The following is a 12,159-nucleotide window of genomic DNA, read 5'->3' on the forward strand; positions in this document are numbered from 1 at the left end:
ATGCACCGGATGGTTTATCCTTTAGGCCACGACGACTTCAATGTAAGAAACAATCAAATTATCTATAACATAATATCTATATTTAAAATCTATATCTATAATATAGTAACCACCTATATGTTTTATTTTTATTTTAGCGAAGCGTTAGCCAAGACGCGAGCATCGGCGGAGTGTGAAGATTGAAGATCACGAGGTAATTAATTCAGTAAGTAACGCTTTCTCTGAAAACGCGCTCTTTAATTATATTATATGTGCGACGTTCAATTTAATATTAAATGTTAATAAAACTACTAACAATTTAGACACTAATTAACTGGTTAACAAATTATATGTCTTATCTTCACGTTGCTTATTTTAACCTAGCTGACGTGAATTATAAAGAAAATTTAGGAAGAAAAAATACAAAAAAACAAAATGTGTGCTTTTTTCTTTGTTGGTTGTATAGAAAAATCGAAATTTTGTTTTTAGCAAAAAAATTTCAACTTCACAGAAGAGGGTATTTAAAGTTTAAAATTTGGAAAAACTATTAAAAAAAAAAAACTTCTTCAGCTATTTGAATCGGCTAAACATAATTGAAGTTCAATTAAAAACGTCGAACTACTGATGCCAATCCATATAATCTAATATATAAAATTCTCGTGTCACAGTTTTCGTTGCCATACTCCTCCGAAACGGCTTGACCGATTTTGATGAAATTTTTTGTGCTTATCCGGTATCTATGAGAATCGGCCAACATCTATTTTTCATTCCCCTAAATGTTAGGGGTAGTCCACCCCTAAATTTTTTTATTTATTTTTTAGACAAAATTTTTAATTTCTATTTTTTTATGATACAGCATACAAAAATACATACAACCCTAAATTTTCACCTCTCTACGATCAACCCTTATTTTTTATTTGCTAATTAAAAAATTTAAAATTTTTTGCGAGTATTTTGTTTTTATTTTGTCATGACGTAGAATAAAAAAAATCATATTACTCTGAAATTTTCACCTCTCTATGATCAACCCCTATTTTTTATTTGTTAATTATAAACTTTAATTTTTTTGGCAAGATTTTCATTTTTATTTTTAATTCGCCATTAATTAAAATAAAAAAATCTGATGTTACTCTCAATTTTTCATCCCTCTATGATCAACCGCTATTTTTTATTTGTTAATTATAAACTTTAATTTTTTTGGCAAGTTTTTTATTTCATTTTGTTATGACTTAAAATAAAAAAAATCATATTACTCTCAATTTTCACTCTTATATGATCAACCCCTATTTTTCCACCCCGATTAATATTATTTTTTCTATGCACAGATCTGCAATAAGGTTGCAAGATGGCAATCAAATTTTATAATTGTAGTACGATAAATTCTTATTCAGAGTTTATAATTTCAAGTTCCTTTAATTATGATTTTTTTTAAATTGAATTTGATCTCCCGCCCTCGCCGGTCGACTACTGATTAACTATCAATTGATCAGCTATCCCCGCCAGGTGTCACCACTCATCCAGCAAACATCACGTAGTAGGGATGAGGACGAAGCCGGTCTCCTGTCTTACTTACTCACTATACATCATAGATTATACACTTAATATATAATTTGAGAGCTATACAATACTATACATTTTTCAGCCATGTTTTTTTGGTTTTATTTGTGTATCAATAGTATGTTCAGTAGGTCTGAGAATCGGCTACTATCTATTTTTCATACCCCTAAGTGAAAAGGGTTGTCCACCCCAAACATTTATTTTTTATTTTAATTTTTTGGATATATTTTTTTGTTTATAATGAGGTATTATGTGGTTAAATGAGGTTTTTTTTCTACAGTAGAATTTCCCTAGAAATCTTATTTAAGGCAACACAACGTTTGCCGGGTCAGCTAGTAATATATAAAAATGAATTGCTGTTCGTTAGTCTCGCTAAAACTCGAGAGCGGCTGGACCGATTTGGCTAATTTTGGTCTTGAATTATTTGTGGAAGTCCAGGGAAGGTTTAAAAGGTGAGAAAATATAAAAAAGCTCGGAATTATATAAAAACAAACAATTTTGTTTTTCCTTTGATGTGTCCCCTTGATGTGTCTTTTATTTATCGATTGAGGCACTACGAAGTCTGCCGGATCAGCTAGTACCAAATAAAACGGACCATTAATTACAAAGATAAATGATGCGTATTAAGCGAAATGTCGCTTTAACCAAATAGCCTTTCACCCATCGATAAGTAGATATATCATAGAATCGAAAACGGATGAAGTAAAAGAAACATTGAAAGAAGAAACATAAATGTCTCTATAATATATCACACGTTGTAATAGATACGCTACTGGAGAAACAACCCTAAATGGGTTGGTATCAGTCAAGCCGCCGGTCGTACAACTGATGCCTAATCCCTAATGTGGCCGGACGAAGGGCTCGGCGAGTAAATCAACCCACAGACACAGCCCACTGAGTTTCCCACCGGATCTTCTCAGTGGGTCGCGTTTCCGATCCAGTGGTAGATTCTGCGAAGCACGGCTCTTGCTAGGGTTCATGTTAGCAACATGGTCAGGTTTGGAGACGTTAAGAAGTTACACGTCAAGGAGAGGCTGAAATAGCATCTCAAGGCTATCAACATAGGTAGGAAAAAAAAGGTTTAATAATTTGTTTATTATTTCATGCATCAACACAACATTAGATCATATTGTTTCGTAAACAATTCGTTTACAGACTGCACTACGTATTGTTAACGTAATCACCTAATGAGCTATACACGTTTTTGTTTTAGCATTGCGTATATATGCGTCAATAACCGATCGATTTTTAATTATGTAATATTGCTATAAGACATAACGTCAAAATTGTATTTTTTTAACTGCAAGAACAAGACTAATCGATTTATATTTTAATAATATGTAGTTTTACCATATACTAGAGGTCCCGCAGTAGTCGAAATTCGACTATAATTAATTGGAATTGTAAGTTTGTACACTATTATGATTGTATTTTATACTTATATAATCACAAATTTCGCCAAGACTACACTATAAAAAAAATGTGTACCAAATTTCAGATCAATCTGACAACGGGAAGGTTCTTAAATTTCAATTTCTAATTTTGACCCAAATAAATAAACAAATAAATTCCGTACGGGTCGAGCTAAATAAAACCGTTTAAAAATATTAACAATGACAAACAATATTTAATCTATTTTCAATTTGACAACAGACGTCAAGAACAAAAGTTTGACAATAAATAGTATGCATGCGTGTGTGCGTCAAATACATGGTATGTAGTGTGCGTAATGTTTTCTTTATTGATTTAATGTATCTTTTATGCATTATTTTAAAAAAATATTAGCATTGTGCACTTCTTCTCTATATTCTCTATAAGTCTGGAAAATTTCATACTCCTCCGTCGCGCAATTTTCGTAAAAAGGGATACAAAGTTTTTGCTTCACGTATTAATATATAGATTTTTTAAAATCTATAATTAAAACTTTTTCTAACCTTTCAAGCGCTTTACCGTTTTCATGTTTACGGAAACGGATGATTCAAACGAAACCTCGAGAATAATAAAAAGGCAAAATCAAATCGTAAAAATTATTTTCATTACGTTTACATCTCACGAAAACCGATGGAAATATCGTTAAGTTTATCTGTTACAACCATTCTGTTATGGGTTATGGGCTACATTCCTATGTCACATGTTAAGCGACCCTTCAAACATAATTTACTGGTGGTAGGACCTCTTGTGAGTCCGCACGGGTAGGTACCACCGCCCCGCCTATTTCTGCCGTGAAGCGGTAATGCGTTTCGGTTTGAAGGGTGGGGCAGCCGTTGTAACTATACTGAGACCTTAGAACTTATATCTCAACGTGGGTGGTGGCATTTACCTTGTAGATGTCTGTGGGCTCCAATAACCACTTAGCACCAGGTGGGCTCTGAGCTCTTCCAACCAACAAAGCAATAATAAAAAATATAATAATATATATAAATGCTAAAAACCCTCAATAACATCATTAACTTGGATTTTCTGTTGAAGCTTGTACATATAATTTTGCGTTTAATAATCTAGATTACGAGTACATACAAGACGCGTCGGCGCTGCCAGTTCCAGTCCGTTATGTATCGTGACTGGACAGTTAGTTACAAGTCCAGAAAAACGCGGAGAGCACGCGTTCAATCCGCTCGGACTGAGGTAATGACGTGTGACGTGCCAACCGTACAACGCTCCGATAGACGTGGAATTTATTAGTTAACGTGATGAGTTTTCTTATGAAATAACACACAAAAAAACTACCTACAGTTTGCTTAGTGTCAGCTTTTTAACGTTCTCAACGTAAAAGTTAGCCCAATTTTGTATGCAATTGGAACAGCGCCCCTAGCGGCAAACGTAGACATATGATCCCATTCCATACTATACAAATATGAGCTAACTTTTACGCTATCGAAAAAGTTAAAAAACTCACACTAAGCACACGGACCACTGCTGAGAAACTTTTAAAAGTCCCCAGAAAAATAATTAAGAAAGTATTCGTGATCACAATCTAATATCAGACTTCAATGTTGAGGTTTCGACAGTAAATTTTCCTTTTGAGATTTCCGCTCACATTACTAGCCGCGCAGCGCCATCTGTTGGTGAGTAGCCGAAGTGTGTTTACTGCATTTTATATTAAATCTGTCTGTAGTTCATTTATTTACTAATAGATGGAGCTGTAGATTTGTCACAGGTGATAAAACTATGTGGATTGGAAACTGTTGTACTCACGAGGCATCTGGAGTAGTATTTGTGAGCAGACGAACACAATCGAGACAGCCTCGTGCGGCGGCATAGTGCAGTGCGAGGGCGCCGTTGTTGGCGCGCCCGCCCGCCGCCGGCATCGCGTGCCCCGCCCACCAACTCTCGACAGCTAACCGACCGCTCCTTTGAAAAAAAAAAGATTTGATAATGAAAGTTACTGGTGGTAGGACGTCTTATGAGTCCACACGGGTAGGTACCACCGCCCTGCCTATTTCTGCCGTGAAGCAGCAATTTCGGTTTGAAGAGTAGGGCAGCCGTTGCAACTATACTGAGACCTTAACTCATATCCCAAGGTGGGTGGCAGCATTTACGTTGTAGATGTATAGACAGGCTCTTGACAGGTTCTTGGAGCCCATGGGGGCTCCAAGAACATCAGATGGGCTATGAGCTTGCCCACCCACCTTAACAATAAAATAAAAAAATTAAAAAAACATTAGAGTCTATTCATTAAATGAATAAATTAGTCATTCAACTAATATCACATTTCGAAAATAAGAAATACAGTATTATGGTTTACTATAATATTGTATTCCCATCATTATTTCCCATTACTATTTCAATGCAATAAAGACTGAATAATAACAAAATATAGTACATACCTATAGTATTACTACATATATACTTTTAAAAAAGCCAAATTCAACTTTATTTTATTTTTAACTCCAAAACAATAAACTACAACAATCGTCTGCTTAGACTTGAGCAGCAAAATAAATGGGAAATTGTTTTTCGTCGCGCCATCTAGCGGTGCGTAGGCAAATTGCCGCAGAAACTGTCTAAAGCTGCAACTCTGTGATAATAGATGGCGCACAGAATTCAATCGCTTTAGCTTTACTAAATCTCTTCTTAATTTACTTTCCCCTCAAACACATCCTATTGGTGAAAAAAAAATACTGCTCTTTAACTGAGTGAAATTAGGAATCAAATTAAGCTCCAATAAAATCATCTTGTTTATTTTATATCGCCCTATTCTAATTAAATATTGGCATTTACATAAAACACGGTTGAAAATTTTTTGTATACAATTATCGTGAACTAGTGGTCCCGCAGTAATCGAAATTCGACTATAATTAATTGAAATTATAAGTGTCAACATTATTAAGGTCCTATTGTTAAATATTTCGCCAAGACTACACTATAGACAAATATTCGTAATATTAAAGATAAAAAATACTAACCTATTCTCAATTTGACTACAGACTTTAAGCAATAACAAAAGTTCCACAATAAACAAAGAGTATATGTGTGTGTGTCAAATACATGGTAGTCTGTGTAATGTTTTCTTTATTGATTTAATGAACCTTTTATGCATAATTTTTTTTAAATATTAGCATTGTGCACTTCTTCTCTATATTCTCTATACTTATGGAAAATTTCATACTTCTCCGTCCGCGTAATTTTCGTAAAAAGGGATACAAAGTTTTTGCTTCACGTATTAATATATAGATAAATAAAATATGTTTAATACCATTAACCAATTCACATCGTTATAAACATTTCAAACGTTATTTAATTTATCGCTTTAATTTATATGCTAAATATGGGACAGAAGGTCAAATTTTTTTCTAGATTCGTCGATTGGCATAATTTGTTTACAATTTGTAACAACTAGCGAACACGTTTCATATCGAATTTGAGCATTCTTTATTAGATGAACTGGGAGAGCTATGAGCCTACCGGCTTCCCAGCATCAAGAGTCCATAGACAACGTGCATTGCTATCAGCTGTCCACCACAACGGGACCGCATGAGAAGCACCAGCTTTCCAATAAAATCAAAAAATCAGTTAGCCTAGAAAAAGTTCTGAGATAACAGATATAAAAAATTTTTTGTCGAATTGAGAACTTCCTTGGTTTTTCGTTAAAGACGGTTAAAGATCAAATCAAGCTGAGGAAATTTATAGTATTGTTTTTTTTTTACATTGCCCTTGTAGGCAGACGAGCATACGGCCCACCTGATGGTGAATGGTTACCGTCGACCATGGACTTCAGCTATGCCCTGGGCAGAGCTAAGCCGCTGCCTACCGTTGAGTACTCTCCACAAACCTTGTTTGAAGAAGGACATGTCATAGCGCTCGGGAGACACCGTGAGGGGAGCTCATTCCAAAGCCGGATGGTGCGTGGCAAAAAAGATCACTGGAAACGCACTGCGGATAGACGCAGTGGCTCCAGGTAGTATGGGTGAAGTCTACTCCGGTGGCGGGCGGTGCGATTGTAAAAACGAGATGATGGAATCATTTCAAATAATTCCTCAGAGCACTCCCCATGGAACATACGGTGCAGAATGCAGAGAGAAGAGAAGTCCCTTCGCAGACCCAGAGGTTCCAAACGATCCGTGAGACAATCGACAATCCGAACGGCCCTCTTCTGTATGGAGTCAAATGAACTTTTTCTTTCCTACCTAAGCTGATAGTCTAGAGAGACCATTTCAGCGTAACCTTAATTAGTAGGTGAGCTCACGGGGCTCAAACCTGACGATGTTGCTAACACGAACAGAATTTACCACCGGATCGGAAACGCGACCCACTGAGAAGATCCGGCGAGAAACTCAGTGGGCTGTGTCTGTGGTTTAATTTACTCGCCGATCCCTTCGTCGCAAGCGACGCGGACGGGTTCGGCGAGAACGATGACCGGAAACTCATCTCGCGCGGCTGCCTCGTGTCTATAGCCATCAAGAGTACTACAAATAATTAGTACTTAGGAGTACTAAAATACTATAAAACATTCCCATATATAGCCAGATTAGTGAAGCGACACACTCTCTCATTACGGCGGAGGGACACAACAATAATGTCACGCACCGTGCCTGCGTATCCGGAATACTTGGTCAATTCGTTGGCTGTTTGAGTTTTGTGACCTCCGGGTTATTTGATGCATATAATATCAGATACAGTTAAATGCGAACGTGTTGGGCTTTTATTGTCAGTATTGCTGGGCTTAGGTTCGATTTGTACCCTTGCCCTTACAATTACGTCTGGACCGTTTCAAAAGGTCTATGGACCTAACCAGAGCGGCGTAACTTACACACCCAAACTTAAAAGCTCAAAACGAGGTTAGAAGAGTAAATGAATTTGACATTTGACATTGTTGATGGTAATGAGGGATGGTATACACTCACCATCTGGTGAGACGTAGCTCATATGATTTCAATACAAAGAAAAAACCGGTATTACAACAAATTGCCTTTAAATTATAAATATACATTTTTTCGTGGTTTTTTTTTGGGCATGGATCGTTGGTAGCCTGGATACCTTTCCAGCTTTGTCATGACACGTGGATGAGCTCGAGCTCAGCCAGGAAAGGGAATAACAGGGTAGTGGTATTAAATGCCTGAACGCTCCAAAAAGAGAACTAACTTGCAACGGGGTTGGAATCGCGACTCGCTCACTGAGAAAGTCCGACGAGAAAATCACGTTACGTTGAAAAGCTGATGATACGGGTTAATTTACACCTTAAACTTCCAAGTCCCTACTTCGAGCTGTATGTTAGAAATATCACCTATTTTAGAGAATCAGACATAACGCTGTTATGTTGTATTAATATCATACCTTTGTTGTTGTTATTAGGAATGAATTGTGAGAAAGAAACAGTATTTGAGCCATTAAAAGACGGTAGTAAAGTCACATACCATCTTTCTCAATCAAAGCCTAAAAGTCTTTACTTATACTTAGAATATCCTCTTAATCGTCACAACAAACCAGACTGGTTTACTACGAAAAGTCATCATCATTTTCATTACACAGACGTCCACTGCTGCAAATAGGCCTCCTCTAAAACTAGCCACTACGACCGACTTAGCCCAACCCGCATCCAGCTGATTCCATGATGGCTGATGGCATTGCTGAAGTCCATGGGCGACGGTAACCACTCACCATCAAGTGGGCCGTATGGTCGTCTGCCTACAGTGGCAATAAAAAAAATCCCATGACCTTTAGGAGGCCGTCGATTCAGCTCATAAGAGGCCTATAAAATAATTACCTAAAATTACCGGCGCGGAGAGCTATGTGTAGCGTGTCGAGATCCTCAGCGTAGTCGTGACAGAGACCCATCGTCGAATTCCTGGCTTCATACACATCGAAGACCACGGAGCCGTCCGCTACTTTATCCATCAGCACGCTCCTGTAAGACCTGGTTCCGAAGCTAGAGGTCAACGAGGCCCCCCTCAGAAACCTCCTCGGAGGCACGTTCACGTTTTGGGAGGTAGCCGAGCCTTTCCTCAATCTTTTCTTCAAGTACCTCCTCATTCGCAAAGACAGCATCACTCTTATACGAATATGGCGTTTGATGTTCCGATCGTAACGCATCTGCTCTCTCATTTTCCTGTTCTGTTTCTTTCTATGCGGAACTTCTTCGATTCTTTCCAATTGCGTTTGCCGAGTGTGGGAATCAATTGTTGTATTGAACAAATCTGTGTTGTTTAACCTCCACGCTTTGCTCAAAGACCAGTTTTCGCCGCACGATGAGTTCTTAACGTACTGGATCGGTTTCTCGTAAATGTCCTCTTCTAAAGCAAACATTCGCCGCGACATGAGGAAGCTGTCAATGTTCCTGCGTATTGTACTGCCTTGGGAGCTTATAGTTGTGTTAACCAAATTAGACGTTAAAGTTTCGGAGCTTTTCTTCAATTGATCCCCTTTATTCAGCTTCGGTGATTCCGGCATTTCTTTTGTTTTCCTTTTGGCTATGGTCATGATGCGTCTGCGCATGGCCGACATGTTCGTGAGCTCGCTCTTCAAGAACGGGCCCTTACGTTTGTCTGACGTCATCTCCGGAGACCAGGTTCCGTTTTCGGAACAGCTGCAGAAGTCCTTGATTAGTCTGGCTATAGCATTACAGCTGTCCTTCGATTCCCTCGGCATGTCGATCCTCGTCCGACGCTTCTGAATGAGAGCGCGGACAATTACAAGCTTTCCTAGTTTCACGTTTCTGCGAGGTTTAATTGCACGGTAATTACGTGTTATTGTTGCGTAATGTGCGTAATCTTAGTTAAAGTGTGACCGCGATTCGGAAGGCGGGTCCAATTCTGGCGGGTACGTGTTTAACGCTGAGTTACGGTGAGATCTCTTGGTTTTCTCGTTGCGTAAGAGTTCGCGTCAATGACGATTGCTAGTCGTTGTCGAAAGCTTAATCGAACGTTCGAGAATTAACTTCTAGCGTTCGTCATTTAGATGTCGGACGGTAATAATAATAAATGAATTTCGTGTGTATTACTCGGGGCAATCTGGGGTAATGCGTTTTCATAATGCCATTAATACAATGAAATGTTAACGGCTGTAATTAATTCAACATCAATACGTGTTTTTAGTTTAAGTTTATCAATCTATACTAATATTATGAAGAGGAAAGATTTGTTTGTTTGTTTGTTTCGAATAGGCTCCGAAACTACGGAACCGATTCGAAAAATTCTTTCACTGTTTGGAAGCTACACTATTCTCGAGTGACATATGCTATTTTTTGAAAAAAATTAGGGATCCTTACTAAAACTCCACTGACCCAGGGTGTAAAAAAATTACCTAAAATATTGATGATAGAATAAAATAATGTACTATGACTTTGAAGAAGACGCTATTATTTACAAAAAGCATCGCAGCAGCATATGTCTAACTATTATAGTTATGCCGCATTAAGTGTTCTCTTATTTAAAAAAATAAAACAACGTTAAATATCGTTTAAATTGTTGTTAAAGACCCGAGCGAAGCCGGAGCGAGCCGCTAGTATTTTTATAAAACAGAAATGGACTGTAGTTGATTCTTTGGAAATATCATTTTTAATTATTATTATTTTTTAAATTAAATTAAAAGTATTTAATGTTTTGTTATGTTTATTTTGAATTATTTAATAAATCTTTTACTGATAGTAGGAAGACTGGTGAGCCCTCACGGGTGGGTACCAGCCTATTTCTGCCGTGAAGCAGTAATGCGTTTCGGTTTGACGGTTACTCCGGTAAACACTTAACACCAGGTGGGTCGTGAGCACGTCCGATCATGTAAAAATTCAAAAAATAAATTATATTTTTTTTATTTATTTAATATTAGCGACTGACAAACGTTTTCACTGAGTATTAATTAGCATGATTCCTACCGAAGATGCTATCTATCGATTAATTTTGCAATCAGATTAAAACCTGCACATGGTAACGAAAATTTCAAGATGACCGCTTGCATGTTATCGAACGTAAATATAAAAACACTAGCGACCCGCCCTCGCTTCGCTTCGGAAACATTAAAACACACAGGAAACCAAAAAAAAAAATTTTTAAAAAATTACAAAAAAAAGCTGCCTATGTTCATCAGGGACAATGTCGGCTTCTAATGGAAAAAGAATTTTTCAAATCGGTCCAGTAGTTTCGGAGCCTATTCGAAACAAACAAACAAACAAATCTTTCCTCTTTATAATATTATATATAGTAGTATATAGTATAGACAAAACAACCCAATTTTTCAAGGAAATTCTCACAACTTCGCGTCGAGTGTTGCCACTTCCAAACAATTTTCTTCTAACAGTTAATCAATTTCAATGTAATTAACGTTGATTTCATGACACTAATTAACATTAAACACGAAAAAGACACGACATGTATGTACCTGTCAAGTGCATTACATTTTTTTAATTGACATTATATTCACCCGGCGTCCGATGTTCAGTCACCGTGAAATGACATATTCCTGACTAACTTTCTACGCCATATTGCATGCAAATAATCAGTTTTAGATTTAATTAGACTTTACAAAATTCAATCGCCGTCTTATTTGTATTTAATTAAACATAGTTGTGAATTAGGAATTTCATCGCTTCGACTTCCTTAAGCATTTTTAAATTGCAGTGAAGATAATTTTGTGATTTATAATCAAGCAAAATTTCAGCATAATTTAGATGACATTGTCATTGACAGTGAGAATTCGTGAATACGTTCCATCCTGCTTTAGCGTAGCTGGAATAGCCTCTTAGAATCATTTAGATTCTAAGGCTTAGACTACCAGCGATTAGGTAGGGATTTAAAGAAAAATACACTCCGCATTCTCAATGTTAATATAGTAGAATTATTTTGTCCGTGCAGCTTGGATCATAAAACATAGCCCGGCTAGGGCGGTGAGCATGTTGCGCGGGCGCAACGCCATTATCGATAAAAACAAATGAGTTATCGAAGGCAGGTACACGGCAGCGGGGTGGTATATGAAGGGTGGTGAGATTATTGTTATGTTATGAGTCATTTTCATGAGTCATTTTCCGGTTCCGGTCTTCGAAGAGTAAACACTAATGTCATTAAAGTCCCACTAAAAACTTAATATAAAATACTTACATACACCATACACTCCAAAATATTATCGTGCAACAAGAAAAAGGAGGCCCGAAAGGTTTGCAGATATCAACGAAGACGTTATTTGCACATTACATCA

General features: G+C 37.2%; 1 protein-coding gene across 1 annotated transcript in view; it reads right to left on the bottom strand.

Annotated features, from left to right (window-relative positions):
• The window catches only part of f (espin protein forked), a 90,937-nt gene extending 80,962 nt beyond the window's left edge, over positions 1-9,975 (bottom strand). The window contains 2 exon segments of the mRNA XM_028186481.2: positions 4,732-4,887; positions 8,741-9,975. Of these exon segments, the coding sequence (XP_028042282.2) occupies positions 4,732-4,887; positions 8,741-9,621 (1,037 nt within the window). The 5' untranslated portion in view covers positions 9,622-9,975.
• Positions 9,976-12,159: the final 2,184 nt, after the last annotated feature.

This window comes from Bombyx mandarina, chromosome 03, assembly GCF_030267445.1.
Source record: "Bombyx mandarina strain Sakado chromosome 03, ASM3026744v2".
Classification (NCBI taxonomy): domain Eukaryota; kingdom Metazoa; phylum Arthropoda; class Insecta; order Lepidoptera; family Bombycidae; genus Bombyx; species Bombyx mandarina.